General features: G+C 45.8%; 1 protein-coding gene across 1 annotated transcript; it reads right to left on the reverse strand.

Moving 5' to 3' along the window:
* Positions 1–1560: 1560 nt before the first annotated feature.
* DFFA (DNA fragmentation factor subunit alpha) lies at positions 1561–12684 on the reverse strand. Its single transcript, XM_082615615.1, has 6 exons — positions 12496–12684; positions 9911–10072; positions 8149–8291; positions 4359–4548; positions 3990–4138; positions 1561–3038 (listed from the first exon to the last, which is right to left on the reverse strand). Exons 1-6 carry the CDS (start codon positions 12632–12634, stop codon positions 2826–2828), a joined length of 996 nt encoding a protein of 331 aa, XP_082471741.1. The 5' UTR covers positions 12635–12684; the 3' UTR covers positions 1561–2825.
* Between the last annotated feature and the right edge of the window lie 568 nt (positions 12685–13252).

Here is a 13252-nt window from a genome sequence, read left to right on the forward strand (position 1 = left end):
CTTTCTTTGACGTTCTTTTCTCCTAACATAAGAACAGGCATGCCCTGCTCTCCCCTCTCCTATTTTTAGACATATTGCTGTGCTGCTACATTTCAATTCTAGAAGGCCTGGAGGCACAGTGGTGTAAGGAAGGTAAGTAGCAGCTGGGGCAAAATAACTGTCCCTCCACATTTGGTCTAGGGTTTGCAGGCCAAGGTCTTTGCTCCTGCCTCCATCTCTGGCCCTGGGGCGGTGAAAGGGAACCACTCCCTACACTGACTCTGTGCTGGGTTCTATGCTCTTCCACATACTTATCTCCATTTAACCCTTTCAGTCTTGGGGCCTTAGGCTAACCTTACATTTTTGGAAACTACTGTCCCATAAAGTTAGACTCAACGTGGGTCTGTCTCACTCCAAAACCCATAGTACTTTTTCCACTCTCCTATGCAGCTGAGATGCTTGGTGGGTTTGTTTCAAGTACAGAAGACCAATACCAACACCCAGGCCAGTCAACTAAAGCTCTACTGTGTATTTGACAGAAATAACGGAAGAAAACATTTTTCATTCAGCAGGGCAAAGATGGAAATGTTGACAGAATTGGTGAATAGAGATGCTCTTCTATTATTTCTGGAATACAGGCTTCCTTTACTACTGGGCTAACTACACAGCGTTCACAAGGCTGATTTACTTCTCTTACAGCATCAGCATAATGACTACAGTTAGAAATCTTTGGGCAATCACACTGCAGACATATTAGGCCTTTTCCAGTTGGAGCTGACTCCAACTTATTCCACTGGTATTAACAAAACCAGTCATCTGGATGTAGAGTAGGAAGGAGTATGTGGACTTAAGAGAAAATACAAAAAAGTAGAAAGAACACTGGAATTAGAACCAGAGGACCTGCCTTTGAACCCTGGCCCCAGGCCTGGTCATTTGTCTTCTCCTTGGTTATCTCCATCGTGCGTGGAAATAACTGCCAGAGGAGAAAGTTTTTTTTTTTTTTTTTTTTGCGGTACGCGGGCCTCTCACCGCTGTGGCCTCTCCCATTGCGGAGCACAGGCTCCGGACGCGCAGGCCCTGCAGCCACGGCTCATGGGCCCAGCCGCTCCGCGGCATGTGGGATCTTCCCGGACCGGGGCACGAACCTGCGTCCCCTGTGTCGGCAGGCGGACTCTCAACCACTGCGCTGAACACCCCCCACCACAACCTGACTTTTATATGTCATTCTGGATGTTCATAGGGATGAAAACCTCTTCCAAATTAGCCCCAAACCTAATTCTGTTTTATATGTAAATACAAAGTATTTTTTCCAGTTTTAACGTTCCCTGGATCCGTCAAGAATGCAGCCACCTTGTAAATCGAGGATAGATGTGTTACTCGGTCCAGAACATCACTGTTTTGGGAAATCCCATTACAAAGGGCACAATGCTTGTGGTATTTGAGTTGACAGTCACTACACACCGTGCCTGGCTGCCTCTAACAAATTCACAGTAATTCAGTGGGTAAGTACAAGCATCTGACAGCTTCCTTGTGCCTTTCGTATGGTCATCTCCAGAAAGTGACACACTGAGATACACACCGTTTTGTTGGAAATTATTTTCCTTTATTCTGAAATACTACATTTGGGGATATTATGTTGATGAAAGTATGAACATAGGTAGGTTATCAGCTCTGGTTTTCATTTAAGGATAATTAAGAAGGCATTATAAAATATGCTATTAAAAAAGAAATATTGGGGCTCATAAGTGAGAACCAAAAGTGGAAGGCATTAGTAAGAGTACGCTGAGTAGGTCTGAGTCCTCCTTGAGGAAGGGCGCAGGAGAAGGAAACAGTTCTTTTTGTTCTGTTTGTTTTCTGTACCTCTCCCTCGCCCTAGGACTTACTTATTGTTATATTTCTTTACTTAATCATTAGCCAATGTATCTCTTAATAGCATTCTATTTTCCTCTAAGTATGCTTAAAAAGTAAGTCAAATAAGTCAGTAACTAATTATCTTTTCCCTGCAAGAGAGACTGCATTGTAGATTACAAAACCCGAAGAACAAGCTTGTACAGAAATAGGGGGAATATAAACCAGAAGTCTCTGCTTTGCACCCAGAGAGACCTGGAGTCATGTCTCCTGGAGACTGATTTAATGACCTTTTTATACCCCCTGCTGATAAAACACATTAGAAAACTGAAAAGTTTCACAGTGGTAATGCATATAATTTCACAATACTGAATTAGATATTAGAAATGGTGAATTACACTCCATATGTCCCTATGGTCTGCAAATTTAATACGTGCCTTTAAAACAAATGAAAAAATTCCTCAACTTGAGAAACAAGTTTGTGGCCATAATCAACACTCTGATATGTCATCTTCTCTACTGTTATTTGTGTTTAAAATTCTGCAGTTCCATCTTTAGAATAAGAATAGTGGGTCTATTACTATGATGGTTGCAGAGTTCAACAGATTGAATCGTGAAAGAGATATACCATTTATCTGATGTAGAAGAAAAAAAAGTAAAAAAAAAAAAAAAAAAAAGAATAGTGGGTCTGAAATATGACAATTTCTTTTCCCTGCCCTTTACAACTACTGTTAGAGAACATAAGAACTTGGAATTAGAAGAGGTGGGATATTGCTGGTGCAGCTCTATGGTTCAAAATAGGTCGGAGAGCCCATGTGGCGATCTGGAATAGCTTTTCTGGAAAGGGCATGAAGCCTCTCTTCCAGCCTGTTCCAGGAGAACATTCTCGAAGGCAGCGGGTAGAGGAGTATGTAGGGAGCTACAAAGATTAGGCTGAAGGTATTTACTGACTCTGACACAAAACCCAAGGTTTTCTTTGGCATATTTCTGGCTGCCAGCTATATGGGGTCTCGTTTGGCTTGTTTGGGATTCTGCACTTCTCCAGGCAGCAAAATCTTCCTTGCTGAAATGCTCCTCAGAGAATACAAGCTCTGTACCTGCTGGAGGCGCAGGCTAAGTTCCTGATTACAGGTCTGTTGAACAGCTTCCGTCTTCTTTATGTCCCAGTTCAAAGCAACAGCCAATGCTTTAGGGTCCTCCTTGGCAACCAACTGCGGCAAGAGTAAGAACCATTAAGAACCAGCACCTCTGCTGCTCTCGTAATTTTCTTTAGGGGGGTGAGAATCAGCAGTATCAGTCTATATCATGTCTTTATGCTGAAATGCCAGGTCTCCTTCACATTCAATTGTCACAGGCCTCTTCTCACCATACAACACCAACAGGAAAGGACCTCTAGAGAGTAGTTTACTTGGAGCAACAATAAAGTCCTCCGCTCACAGGAAATTTAGCCAAGCTCAAGTCAGTACAGCTTCTTTCCCTTCTAGCTACACCAAGGAAGTACTGGGAACAGGGACAAGGGTGAAGCATAAGAAGGCGCACCCAGGGACTTCCCTGCGGTCCAGTGGTTAAGATTCTGCACTCCCACTGCAGGGGGCACAGGTTCAATCCCTGGTCGGGGAACTAAGATCCCACATGCCACTCGGCATGGCCAAAAATAAAATAAAATAAAAAATAAAAATAAAATAACTGTGAAACAACTGATGAGACAAAAACACAAGCTACAGCAAATCCCCCCCTCCAAAAAAAAGAAAGAAAGGAGGAGCACCCACTTTGATGGGTTCCCCTCATCAAGCCTCCAGTTCCCTGGTCTGAGAGCGCAAGATGATCCCCTCGAGTGGGCCTTTCTCAAGGATGTTTTATGTGCTTCTATGGCCTATGGATCTTTTTCAACCACTGACAGATGCATCTCAGAAGCCTGAGTCCTGCTATTCCTCCCTGTCGGGGTCAGACATTTCATTACCTACTTTGGACCAGAAAATAATGTTTGATGATCTGAGGGAGTGCACCCATTTTGTTTAAGAATTGGATTAAATAAGATGTTTGCAAATGCTTTGCATATAATAATGGGCAAATTGACAGTTATGATTCAAGGTCTGCAGAGGGGAAGAAAACCTGATACAAGCCTCTCCTTGCAAAGGTCAGGGTCCCTGGTGCTCACCCACCTCCAAATCTTGACTAGACAAACTCAGCTCTGGGGCGGGTTTCTCCTTCAGCACAGTAAGGATCTGGCTCTTAAGTGCAACTTCGGAGGAGCTCTCTCCAATACCCGTGTCACCTGCATCCCTCTCATCACCGAGGCCAGCTGTGGACTCTGCAAAGCAGATGTGAGACAGAGATCAGCACACCATGTACACATACAGCCGTACCAACATCCAGCCAGAGCAATCAGATGGGCAGACAGAAGCCTGTCATCTCAAGATGCCAGCAGCTGTGGTTTCACTGTTTTTGACCACATGGTAAGCATCTGGCTCTCTCTCAAGGAGAGGCTCTGCTGAGTTCTCAGTGTAACTCCCCCAGCCGATGAATCCTACCTTGCTGCTTCAACAGGATGCTGCCCTCCTTCTCCAAAGCCCGGAGGTAAAGCTCCAAGAGCTGCCTGGACTGACGGGCTTCCTCTCTCTGGTCAAGGACCTGCTGGAGGGTGTTCTGGAGCCCCTGGACTGCGACACGACTTTGGCTGAGTTCCTGAGCCAGCTCTGAACACGGGACATCAATAAGCATCTGACAAACAAATACGGACTTTAAGAAATCGGAAAGTACTTTCTAAATGTGATGTTATAGCTCTCAAATACATCAATTTTGCAGACTCATTTCATCTAGTTCCCAAAATTACCTAATATGGCTGCCTGAAAGTCAGAAAAGAGGCATGTAAGTTTTTCAGTTTTCCTCTGGTGAAAAAATTAGGAAAATATTGCCTTAGTGCCTTATTAAAAACAAAACAAACAGGGGCTTCCCTGGTGGCGCAGTGGTTGAGAGTCCGCCTGCCGATGCAGGGGTCATGGGTTCGTGCCCCAGTCCGGGAAGATCCCATATGCCGTGGAACAACTAAGCCCGTGCGCCACAGCTACTGAGCCCTCATGCCACAACTACTGAAGCCTGCGCACCTACAGCCCGTGCTCCGCAACAAGAGAAGCCACCGCAATGAGAAGCCTGTGCACCGCGACGAAGAGTAGCCCCAGCTCTCCAGAACTAGAGAAAGCCCACGTGCTTGCAATGAAGACCCAAGGCAGACAAAAATAAATTTAAAAAAATAATAATTAAAAATAAATAAATAAATAAAATAAAATAGTCTTCATAAGAGAAAGATCAAACTTGAAATTCGTGGAGAGTAAATCTAACTTCAGCTGCAGATTAGAATGTGGAGCTTAATAAGAAATACAATAATAAGCATTTGCATTTCTTGAGCACTTACTATGTATCAGTGAGAAAACTGATGTAAAACTCTTAGGACAGAAAGTGACGAGGAGGGCTGCTCTAGATTGGGAAAGGCCTCTTTGAAGAGGGGACTTTATAAGTTATCCTTAACATTCATATTGCATCAATTTTCGAACAAGTAGTGTTAATATACATTCATAAGGTTCAAAATTCAGGAGGTACAAACCTTATGAGGTAAGTACTAGTATTACCGCCATCTTAACAGATGAGCAAAATGAGGCAAGAGCAGTTAATAACGTCCCAAGGATCAGTCAGTCTTAGTTCTAATCCTCAGGACGCTGTGTAATTGATCCTTGGGCTCCTCCCTTCCCTCCCATCTGTTCTCACTCCCCATGGTCCCCGAGACGGTGGTACCTTTCCTCTACCTGTCGCGTGGCCAGCCTCTGCAAGCTCCTGTCCTAAGCTTCCCTGTGGAGCCTAGCTGTCAGGGCCAGGCTCACTCATATTCTGGTATCCCTGTTTTGGTGAGGACTGCTGTGCTCCTTATTCTAGGGGTATCATAATATGCTAGTCTGTTGGGATGGGAAGGGATCTCATGAACCCTTTCTGTTTCTTTTTTTTTTGGCCACGGGGCAAGTGGGACCTTAGTTCCCAAACCAGGGCTCAAACCTACGCCCCCTGCAGTGGAAGCGCAGAGTCTTAACCACTGGATTGCCAGAGAAGTCCCCCCTTTCTGTTTCATAAGAAAGAAAAAACAAGGAAGAAAAAAATCAAGCTTGCTCCTGCCTTCCCTCTGCCTGGAACACTCTGGCCCCAACTTTTCCATGGCAGGCTTCCTCTTGTCCTTCAGGGTCTCTTGGGACCTGCCAATGTTTCTCAACTAAATTCTACGAATTTATTCTATGCACAAGCATGTGTGAAAAATGACACTGATCTAAGGGTTTTGCAGCACTGACTAGAAGAGCAAGACTGATGACAACCCACATGTCCCCCAGTGGGGGAGTCTCATTAAATAAGTCATGGTACAGGCATGAAATGGAATATTATGCAGTGGTGAAAAAGAGGTGAGGATGTCTTTTATAAACTGATCTGGAATACTTTCCAAATCTTTAAGACAGAGTAGAGGGCTTCCCTGGTGGCACAGTGGTTAAGAATCTGCCTGCCAATGCATGGGTCACGGGTTCGAGCCCTGGTCCGGAAAGATCCCACATGCTGTGGAGCAACTAAGCCCGTGTGCCACAACTACTGAGCCTGTGCTCTAGAGCCCAGAAGCCACAACTACTGAGCCCGCGTGCCACAACTACTGAAGCCCGTGCGCTTAGAGCCCGTGCTCTGCAACGAGAAGCCACCGCAATGAGAAGCCCACGCACCGCAACAAGGAGTGGCCCCTGCTTGCTGTAACTAGAGAAAGCCCGCGCTCAGCAATGAAGACCCAACACAGCCAAAAATAAATAAATAAAATAAATAAGTTAAAAAAAAATTAAAACAGAGTAGAGATTCTTCCACTTGTGTGATATAGGGGAGGAGGTGAAAACACTTATGTATTTGTTTGTATATAAAATATCTCTGGAATGGGAAACTGACAAATTGGTTGTCTCCAGGAAGGGGAAGTTGGGTGGCTGGGGGCAGGAGTCAGACTTTTCCTGTATATCCTTTCTTTTCTAAACAGCTTAATCGAGGGATTTCCCTGATGGTTCAGTGGTTAAGACTCCATGCTTCCAATGCAGGGGACGTGGCTTCGATTCCTGGTCGGGGAACTAAGATCCCACATGCCCCGTGGCCAAAAACCCCAGCTTTATTAAGATATAGTTAATATACTATACAATTTACCCATATAAAATGTATAATTCAGTGGGTTTCAGTATAATTATTGGTCTTCTTGTGATAGTGCAATCACCACCACAATCAGTCTTAGAACATGTTCACCACCCCACAAAGAATTGCATCCATTAGTAGTTCCTTCTTATTCCTCCTCAAAACTCCCCACCAACCCCATCCCTAGGCAACCACTAATCTACCTTCTATTTCTATGGACTTGTATATTCTGGCCATTTCATATAAATGCAATCATAAAATATGTGGCCTTTCAAGTCTGGCTTCTTTCACTTAGCATGTTTTCAAGTTTTATCCATGTTGTAGCATGTATTAATACTCCATTCCTTTTTATGGCTGAATAATATATTCCATTGTTTGGATATACCACATTTTATTTATCTAGTTATCAGCTGACGGACATTTGGGTTGTTTTACTTTCTGGGTACCTGTGTATCCTATACCTCTTGGATTTTGAACCATGTGGAAGTATTAATATGATTTATTCAAAATAAATATACAAGTTTTAAAAATTACCAAAAGGTCACCTCCTTTCAGGAGCCTTTCCACCACTCTTGGCACACGGCCCTGTCTGACATGCTGCTTATTTTGTCTGCCTCCTTCCACTAGGACTTGAGTTCCATTAGAGCAGGGATTGTGTCTGGCTTGTTCACCATTGTACCCCTGTGCATAGAACTGTGTCAGGCAGAGGACAAGGGCTCAATAAATATTTTTTTGAGTTAACAATACTACTTTTATCCTAATTCCACTGGAGAGGAAACATAAGCAGAGAGGCTAAGTTACCGGTTCAAAGTCATAGAGATGGAGCTAAGATTTAATCTGCATTCTTTAGCAGTATATCCTGGACCCACGCCTTGGGCCTAAGTGGGTCTAGGTGGGGCCTTGGTGTCTGTGTTTCTAAAAAGCTCCACTGGTGATTCTGATGCAGGGTGAGGGGTGAAAATTTCCTACTCTAGGTGAGAGAATTAGAAAAAGGAGAACCTTGGTTGTTATCTAAGAATTACTTAAAAATTAAGAAGCGATGAAATTATTATGGCAGGATGCATGGCAACTAAGGCGCTGGGGGCAGCACAGGCTGGAGGAACGTGGCTATGGGTTGCGGAGGAGGCTTACTTGGAGGTCCTCCTCGGACAGGAGGATGACGCTGGACAGGTCTTCTTTCAGCTGCCTGGCCACATTCTTCCACTTCAACCCTGCCCCGCTGTCTGTTTCATCTCCGTCAAAAGACTCTTGGGTAATCCAAGCTGTACCTCCATCTGATACATGGGAGAAAATGCCGGTCAGAGTCAGATTAACCAGAAGTGCCGTTTTCACTTCCTCCTCCAACTCAGACCTCGAGGATGTCGGCACATCCTTCCGAAAGATCACTTAGAATAATTTCGATGGTGAAGGAAGCACCTTTTCTCAGGGATTCATGGGAAAGCCAATCCCCATCTAGGACCTTAATTTTCCCTCTTGTTCCATCTTCCATTTCTTTTTTTTTGGCTGCAGCATGCGGGGATCTTTGTTTGGCATGAGGGATCATTCGCTGCGGTGTGTGGGTTTCTCTCTAGTTGTGGCACGTGGGCTCCAGAGCACATGGGCTCTGTAGTTTGTGGCACGCAGGCTCTCTAGTTGTGGCGTGCGGGCTCTCTAGTTGTGGCGTGCAGGCTCAGTAGCTGTGGCGCGAGGGCTTAGTTGCCCTGTGGCATGTAGGATCTTAGTTCCCCGACCAGGGATCGAACCCACATCCCCTTCATTGGAAGGTAGATTTTTTTACCAGCAGACCACCGGGGAAGTCCCCATCTTCCATTTACTTCTGTGTGAAACTGCTGTGCATTCTTTTACGGAAGGAAGCCACTTAAATCCAATGTATGCTTATGCATACCCAGGATATTGTCACACTTCCCTTTAGGTTAGTTTTTGTGTCTGTGGGTGTGTTCTATTTCTGTATGCAAAAACATTCATCCTCATCAGCACTTCTCCTGTGCTTGGGGATGGGTCTTATCCTTGACTGGAGGAGCTGCAGCCACTGTTTGCTGTCCCTTGGGCCAGAGTACAAAGGTGGCTGGGAAAGCCATTGCTGAAGGGTGACTTGCTCACTTTAGTGGCCTAGGGACTTTCCTCAAGACACTTCTTTAGCTCTTTGATCCTTGCCCGTCAATATTAGTTCCCTTTGTATTTCCAGTGAGGATGATGCTAATGATGGTGATAGGTAATATTTATTTGTCTTACTGTGTACCAGGTAAGATCTAAATGCTTTCTATCAGTGGCTCTCAACTGGGAGTGATTTTGCCCATCCCACCCCCAGTAGACATTTGACAATGTCTAGAGGCATTTTTGGTTGTCACAATTAGGGTGAGGAGATGCTACTGACACCTAGTAGGTAAAGGCCAGCGATGCTGCTAAACGTCCTGCAAGACACAGGACAGCAACCCCACAACAAAGAATTCTCTGGCCCAAAATGTCAGTAGTACTGTTGAGAAGCCCTGGCTTCATATGTACTATGTTCTAGTATCCTTACAACAACGCTAGGAGACAGGTACTGTAATTATTATTTCAATATGGGGCTGAAACGTTAGATAATTTGCTCAAGGTCACACGGCTAGTAAATGGCAGAGCCAGGATTCAGACCAGACAGTCTGACCCAACCTGCGGCACAGATCTCTCTGCCTTGCTGCGTTTTAGTTGCTGTCGGTCTGTGAGTTATTTGAGAACTGAGCACGTCTCATTCATCTTCATCCCCAGACTCAGCACCACTCTGGTATACAGAAGGTGCTCAGTAAATGTTTGCTGCATAAATGCTTAAACAGGCAGCCAAACAGCAACCAGGTGCCTATGCAGTAAAATAAATCATGATGGATGGTATATTGTATATACGGCCAGCATTTCTTACCTGAATTGTTGTAAGCCCACTTCTCATTCCCAGCCAGTGCCACAAACTTAGTATTGGCAGGAAGACACAGGAAGTAATCGTCATCATCCACTATGGTGCCATCCTCTGCCAGGACCAGGGTGACTGGTGCCAGGGACTTGTCAATGGCCAGAATGTCACAAGCTGAGAGGAATAAAATATTTGGTAATTGACAAGTATCCATAGGGAAATTACATCTGTCCTTGCACTCTCAATATGTATGCCCTGGGACTTCCCTGGTGGCGCAGTGGTTAAGAATCTGTCTGCCAATGCATGGGACACAGGTTTGAGCCCTGGTCCGAGAAGATCCCACATGCCATGGAGCAACTAAGCCCATGTGCCACAACTACTGAGCCTGTGCTCTAGAGCCCGCGAGCCACAACTGCTGAGCCCACGTGCCGCAACTACTGAAGCCCGCATGCCTAGAGCCTGTGCTCCGCAACAAGAGAAGCCACTGCAATGAGAAGCCTGCGCACCGCAGCGAAGAGTAGCCCCTGCTTGCCTCAACTAGAGAAAGCCCCCGCGCAGCAATGAAGACCCAGTGCAGCCAAAAATAAATTAAAAAAAAAAGTATGCCCCCAGAGCCTAGAAAAATCCCTGGTAATAACTATAATAACTATAATGATGACCAATAGTACTAATATAACACTTACCATGCCCCTGGTACTGGACTAAGTGCTTTTCACATACAGCATTTAATTTCCTAACAATCCTATAACGCAGATACTATTGTTACTCCCATTTTTACATATGTCAAGCCCAAGGCTCAGAGAAGTTAAGTAATTTGCCCAAGGTCACACAGTAAGTGGCAGAGTCGGCATTTCAACCCACAGTCTGGCTCTTGAAAATATGTTTTTCTGGGGCCTCCCTGGTGGCGCAGTGGTTGAGAGTCCGCCTGCCGATGCAGGGGATACGGGTTCGTGCCCCGGTCTGGGAGGATCCCATATGCCGCGGAGCGGCTGGGCCCGTGAGCCATGGCCGCTGGGCCTGCGCGTCCGGAGCCTGTGCTCCGCGGCGGGGGAGGCCACAACAGTGAGAGGCCCGCATACCGCAAAAAAAAAAAAAAAAAAAAAAAAAATATGTTTTTCTTCCAGCTACTCTACACCCACATTAGGAGGCACTTGAGCCTTTACAACAAACAACAAACCAAAGTCTGATTTGATTCCTTGAGAACAAGCAGTCTTTCATTCATTTCCTCAGTGGTCTACTCAAGTTCTCCTATGTGTCAAATGTCACAAAGAAAAAAGAGAAAAAGAAAAGAAAACTTTAAAAAAGAAAAGAAAAAAAATGACTTTATGTTCTCGTAGTATCTTTCTTTGCAGCCTTACTAACCTATAGGAAAGTATAAGAGAAGCAGAAGGCAGAAGCTTGTAACAGTAGCTTTTCATCTTTATGATCACTGGGCAAGAGGCTTTGTCCAGGGCAGGTCTGTACCATCCCATTTAGTAATAGCAATGCCTAAAATGCTAATGGGACTACAGTAGGCAGAGAAGCAGCCAAGAGACTACAAAGTTCATTGGGCAATGCTGTCTTCCACCCAAATAGAACAGCAAGCCTTGTATAGGCCGAGCTCCAGAAACACAAGCACTTACACAAGCCTCTGTGCCAAATGCATCCAGCCACTGCACTGACGGGGCACTAAAACTTAAGCAACTTCATGCCAAGCAAAAAATATGTAAACCCTTATATGGCAAAAGCCATGTCACTAAAGCATTTAGAGTGCTTTGGCTGTTCCTGCATCTCTGAAAGACATCTGTCTGATATCTTTTGGGCTTGGTGACCCTGGGAGGAAGCCCTGAACATGCTGACACACACATCCACTACATGCCCGGGGATGACACACACGTTTAACCAATAGAACTTCTTTGGGTAAGCAATTTACCCAAATTGCTTACAGGCAAGCAACGTGTAAGTCATTTGAATATATCATCTCCTTCCAGAGTCCCAATCCTGTGGAGCAGGGCTGGAAATACACCCACTTTGCTGATGAGAAAACTGGGGATGGAGAGATGGTTAAGTGCAAGGTCAGGCAGCTAGTAACAGTATGCGGCTCAGAATTTCTGTCAACTCGGTCACTCACAACAGACGTTCCTTGTCTGGCCCTCCCGGATGGTCGGTAACAGCTCCCTCTTTACCGCACAGGTACCTGCCAGAGCTGACTGTGGAAACCCGCTCCCACCCCGCCGTAGGCTCAGCTGGGGGACCCAGTACAACCTTAGGGAGCCTGAGTGGCAGGAACACACTGGACTGGGTTCGATCCAAAATCTGAGTCATCTGAGGCGAGCCACCGAGGTAGAGTCTGTCTTAATTCGCGTATTGCTTCCCGTCTGCCTCTCCACCATATGAATCTCACACAAGATAAGTTAAAGCGCCTGTAAACGCTATGAAACTGCTAAGTCGCCATAACCACCTGAGTCATCTCTGTTCCAAAGCTCCACTCGAGCGACAAGAAGCCCCAAGTCGCCTCTCCTGACCCCGCCTTGCCCTGCCGGACATCCCCACCTCTCCCCGGGTCCCTTCAGCCCGGGCCCCGGCCCCCCAAGTCCTCGCCCCCGTCCCGTGCCAACCCTTGCTCCTCAGCTCCTCGAGGCAGGAGGCCGCCACGCCGTGCTGTTCCCGGCTGTGGTTGCGGCACAGGAGACACTGCTTTAGAGCCCGGATCTCGCTGGGTTCTGGAACGCTGGGGCCCCCGGCCACCTCCGTCATCTTCAGGGTCTGACCAGACCAACGCTGGGACGTCAGGGGTGCTGGGCGCGGGAGTCCTACCCAACTCCACCCTCCGCGGCATGCCGGGAGATGTAGTTCTCGCTGTAGCAAATCAGGCGTGGGACCGAGGCACGCCAGGAGATGTAGTTCTAGTTGCAGCTAATCCCCTGCGGCCCCGGGGGCATGCCGGGAGCTGTAGTCTGTGGGTTCAAAGACGACTTAGGTCGCGCAATTCAGACCCCGGAGGTGTTTTTTTTTTTTTTTTCTGCCTTATATTAAGGAGTTGCATTCGCGCGTTCAAAATGAGGTCAATAGGAATTTATTTTGTATTATGAAGGACACGCCTGTATACTCCCTTGAACTGTTACAGCACTCCTTTCTGTATATATAGATAGATGCAAGATATTAATACATAAAGCAGTGTCATTGTACTGTGTTAATTTGTTTTTCCTTTCCAACCTGAACAGATCTATAAAATGTCCCAACCTACACGCTGATCTGAAGGAAGTCAGTTTTAAAAATTGATGAGTGTAGTTTTCAGTCTGGCTGAAAACATAACAGAGAAGCATAAGATACTCGCACATTTCCACTCTTTCTTTTTTATTTTTAACACTAAAG

Source organism: Mesoplodon mirus (genome assembly GCF_964341445.2).
Source record: "Mesoplodon mirus genome assembly, chromosome: 3".
In the NCBI taxonomy this organism is placed as follows: Eukaryota; Metazoa; Chordata; class Mammalia; order Artiodactyla; family Ziphiidae; genus Mesoplodon; species Mesoplodon mirus.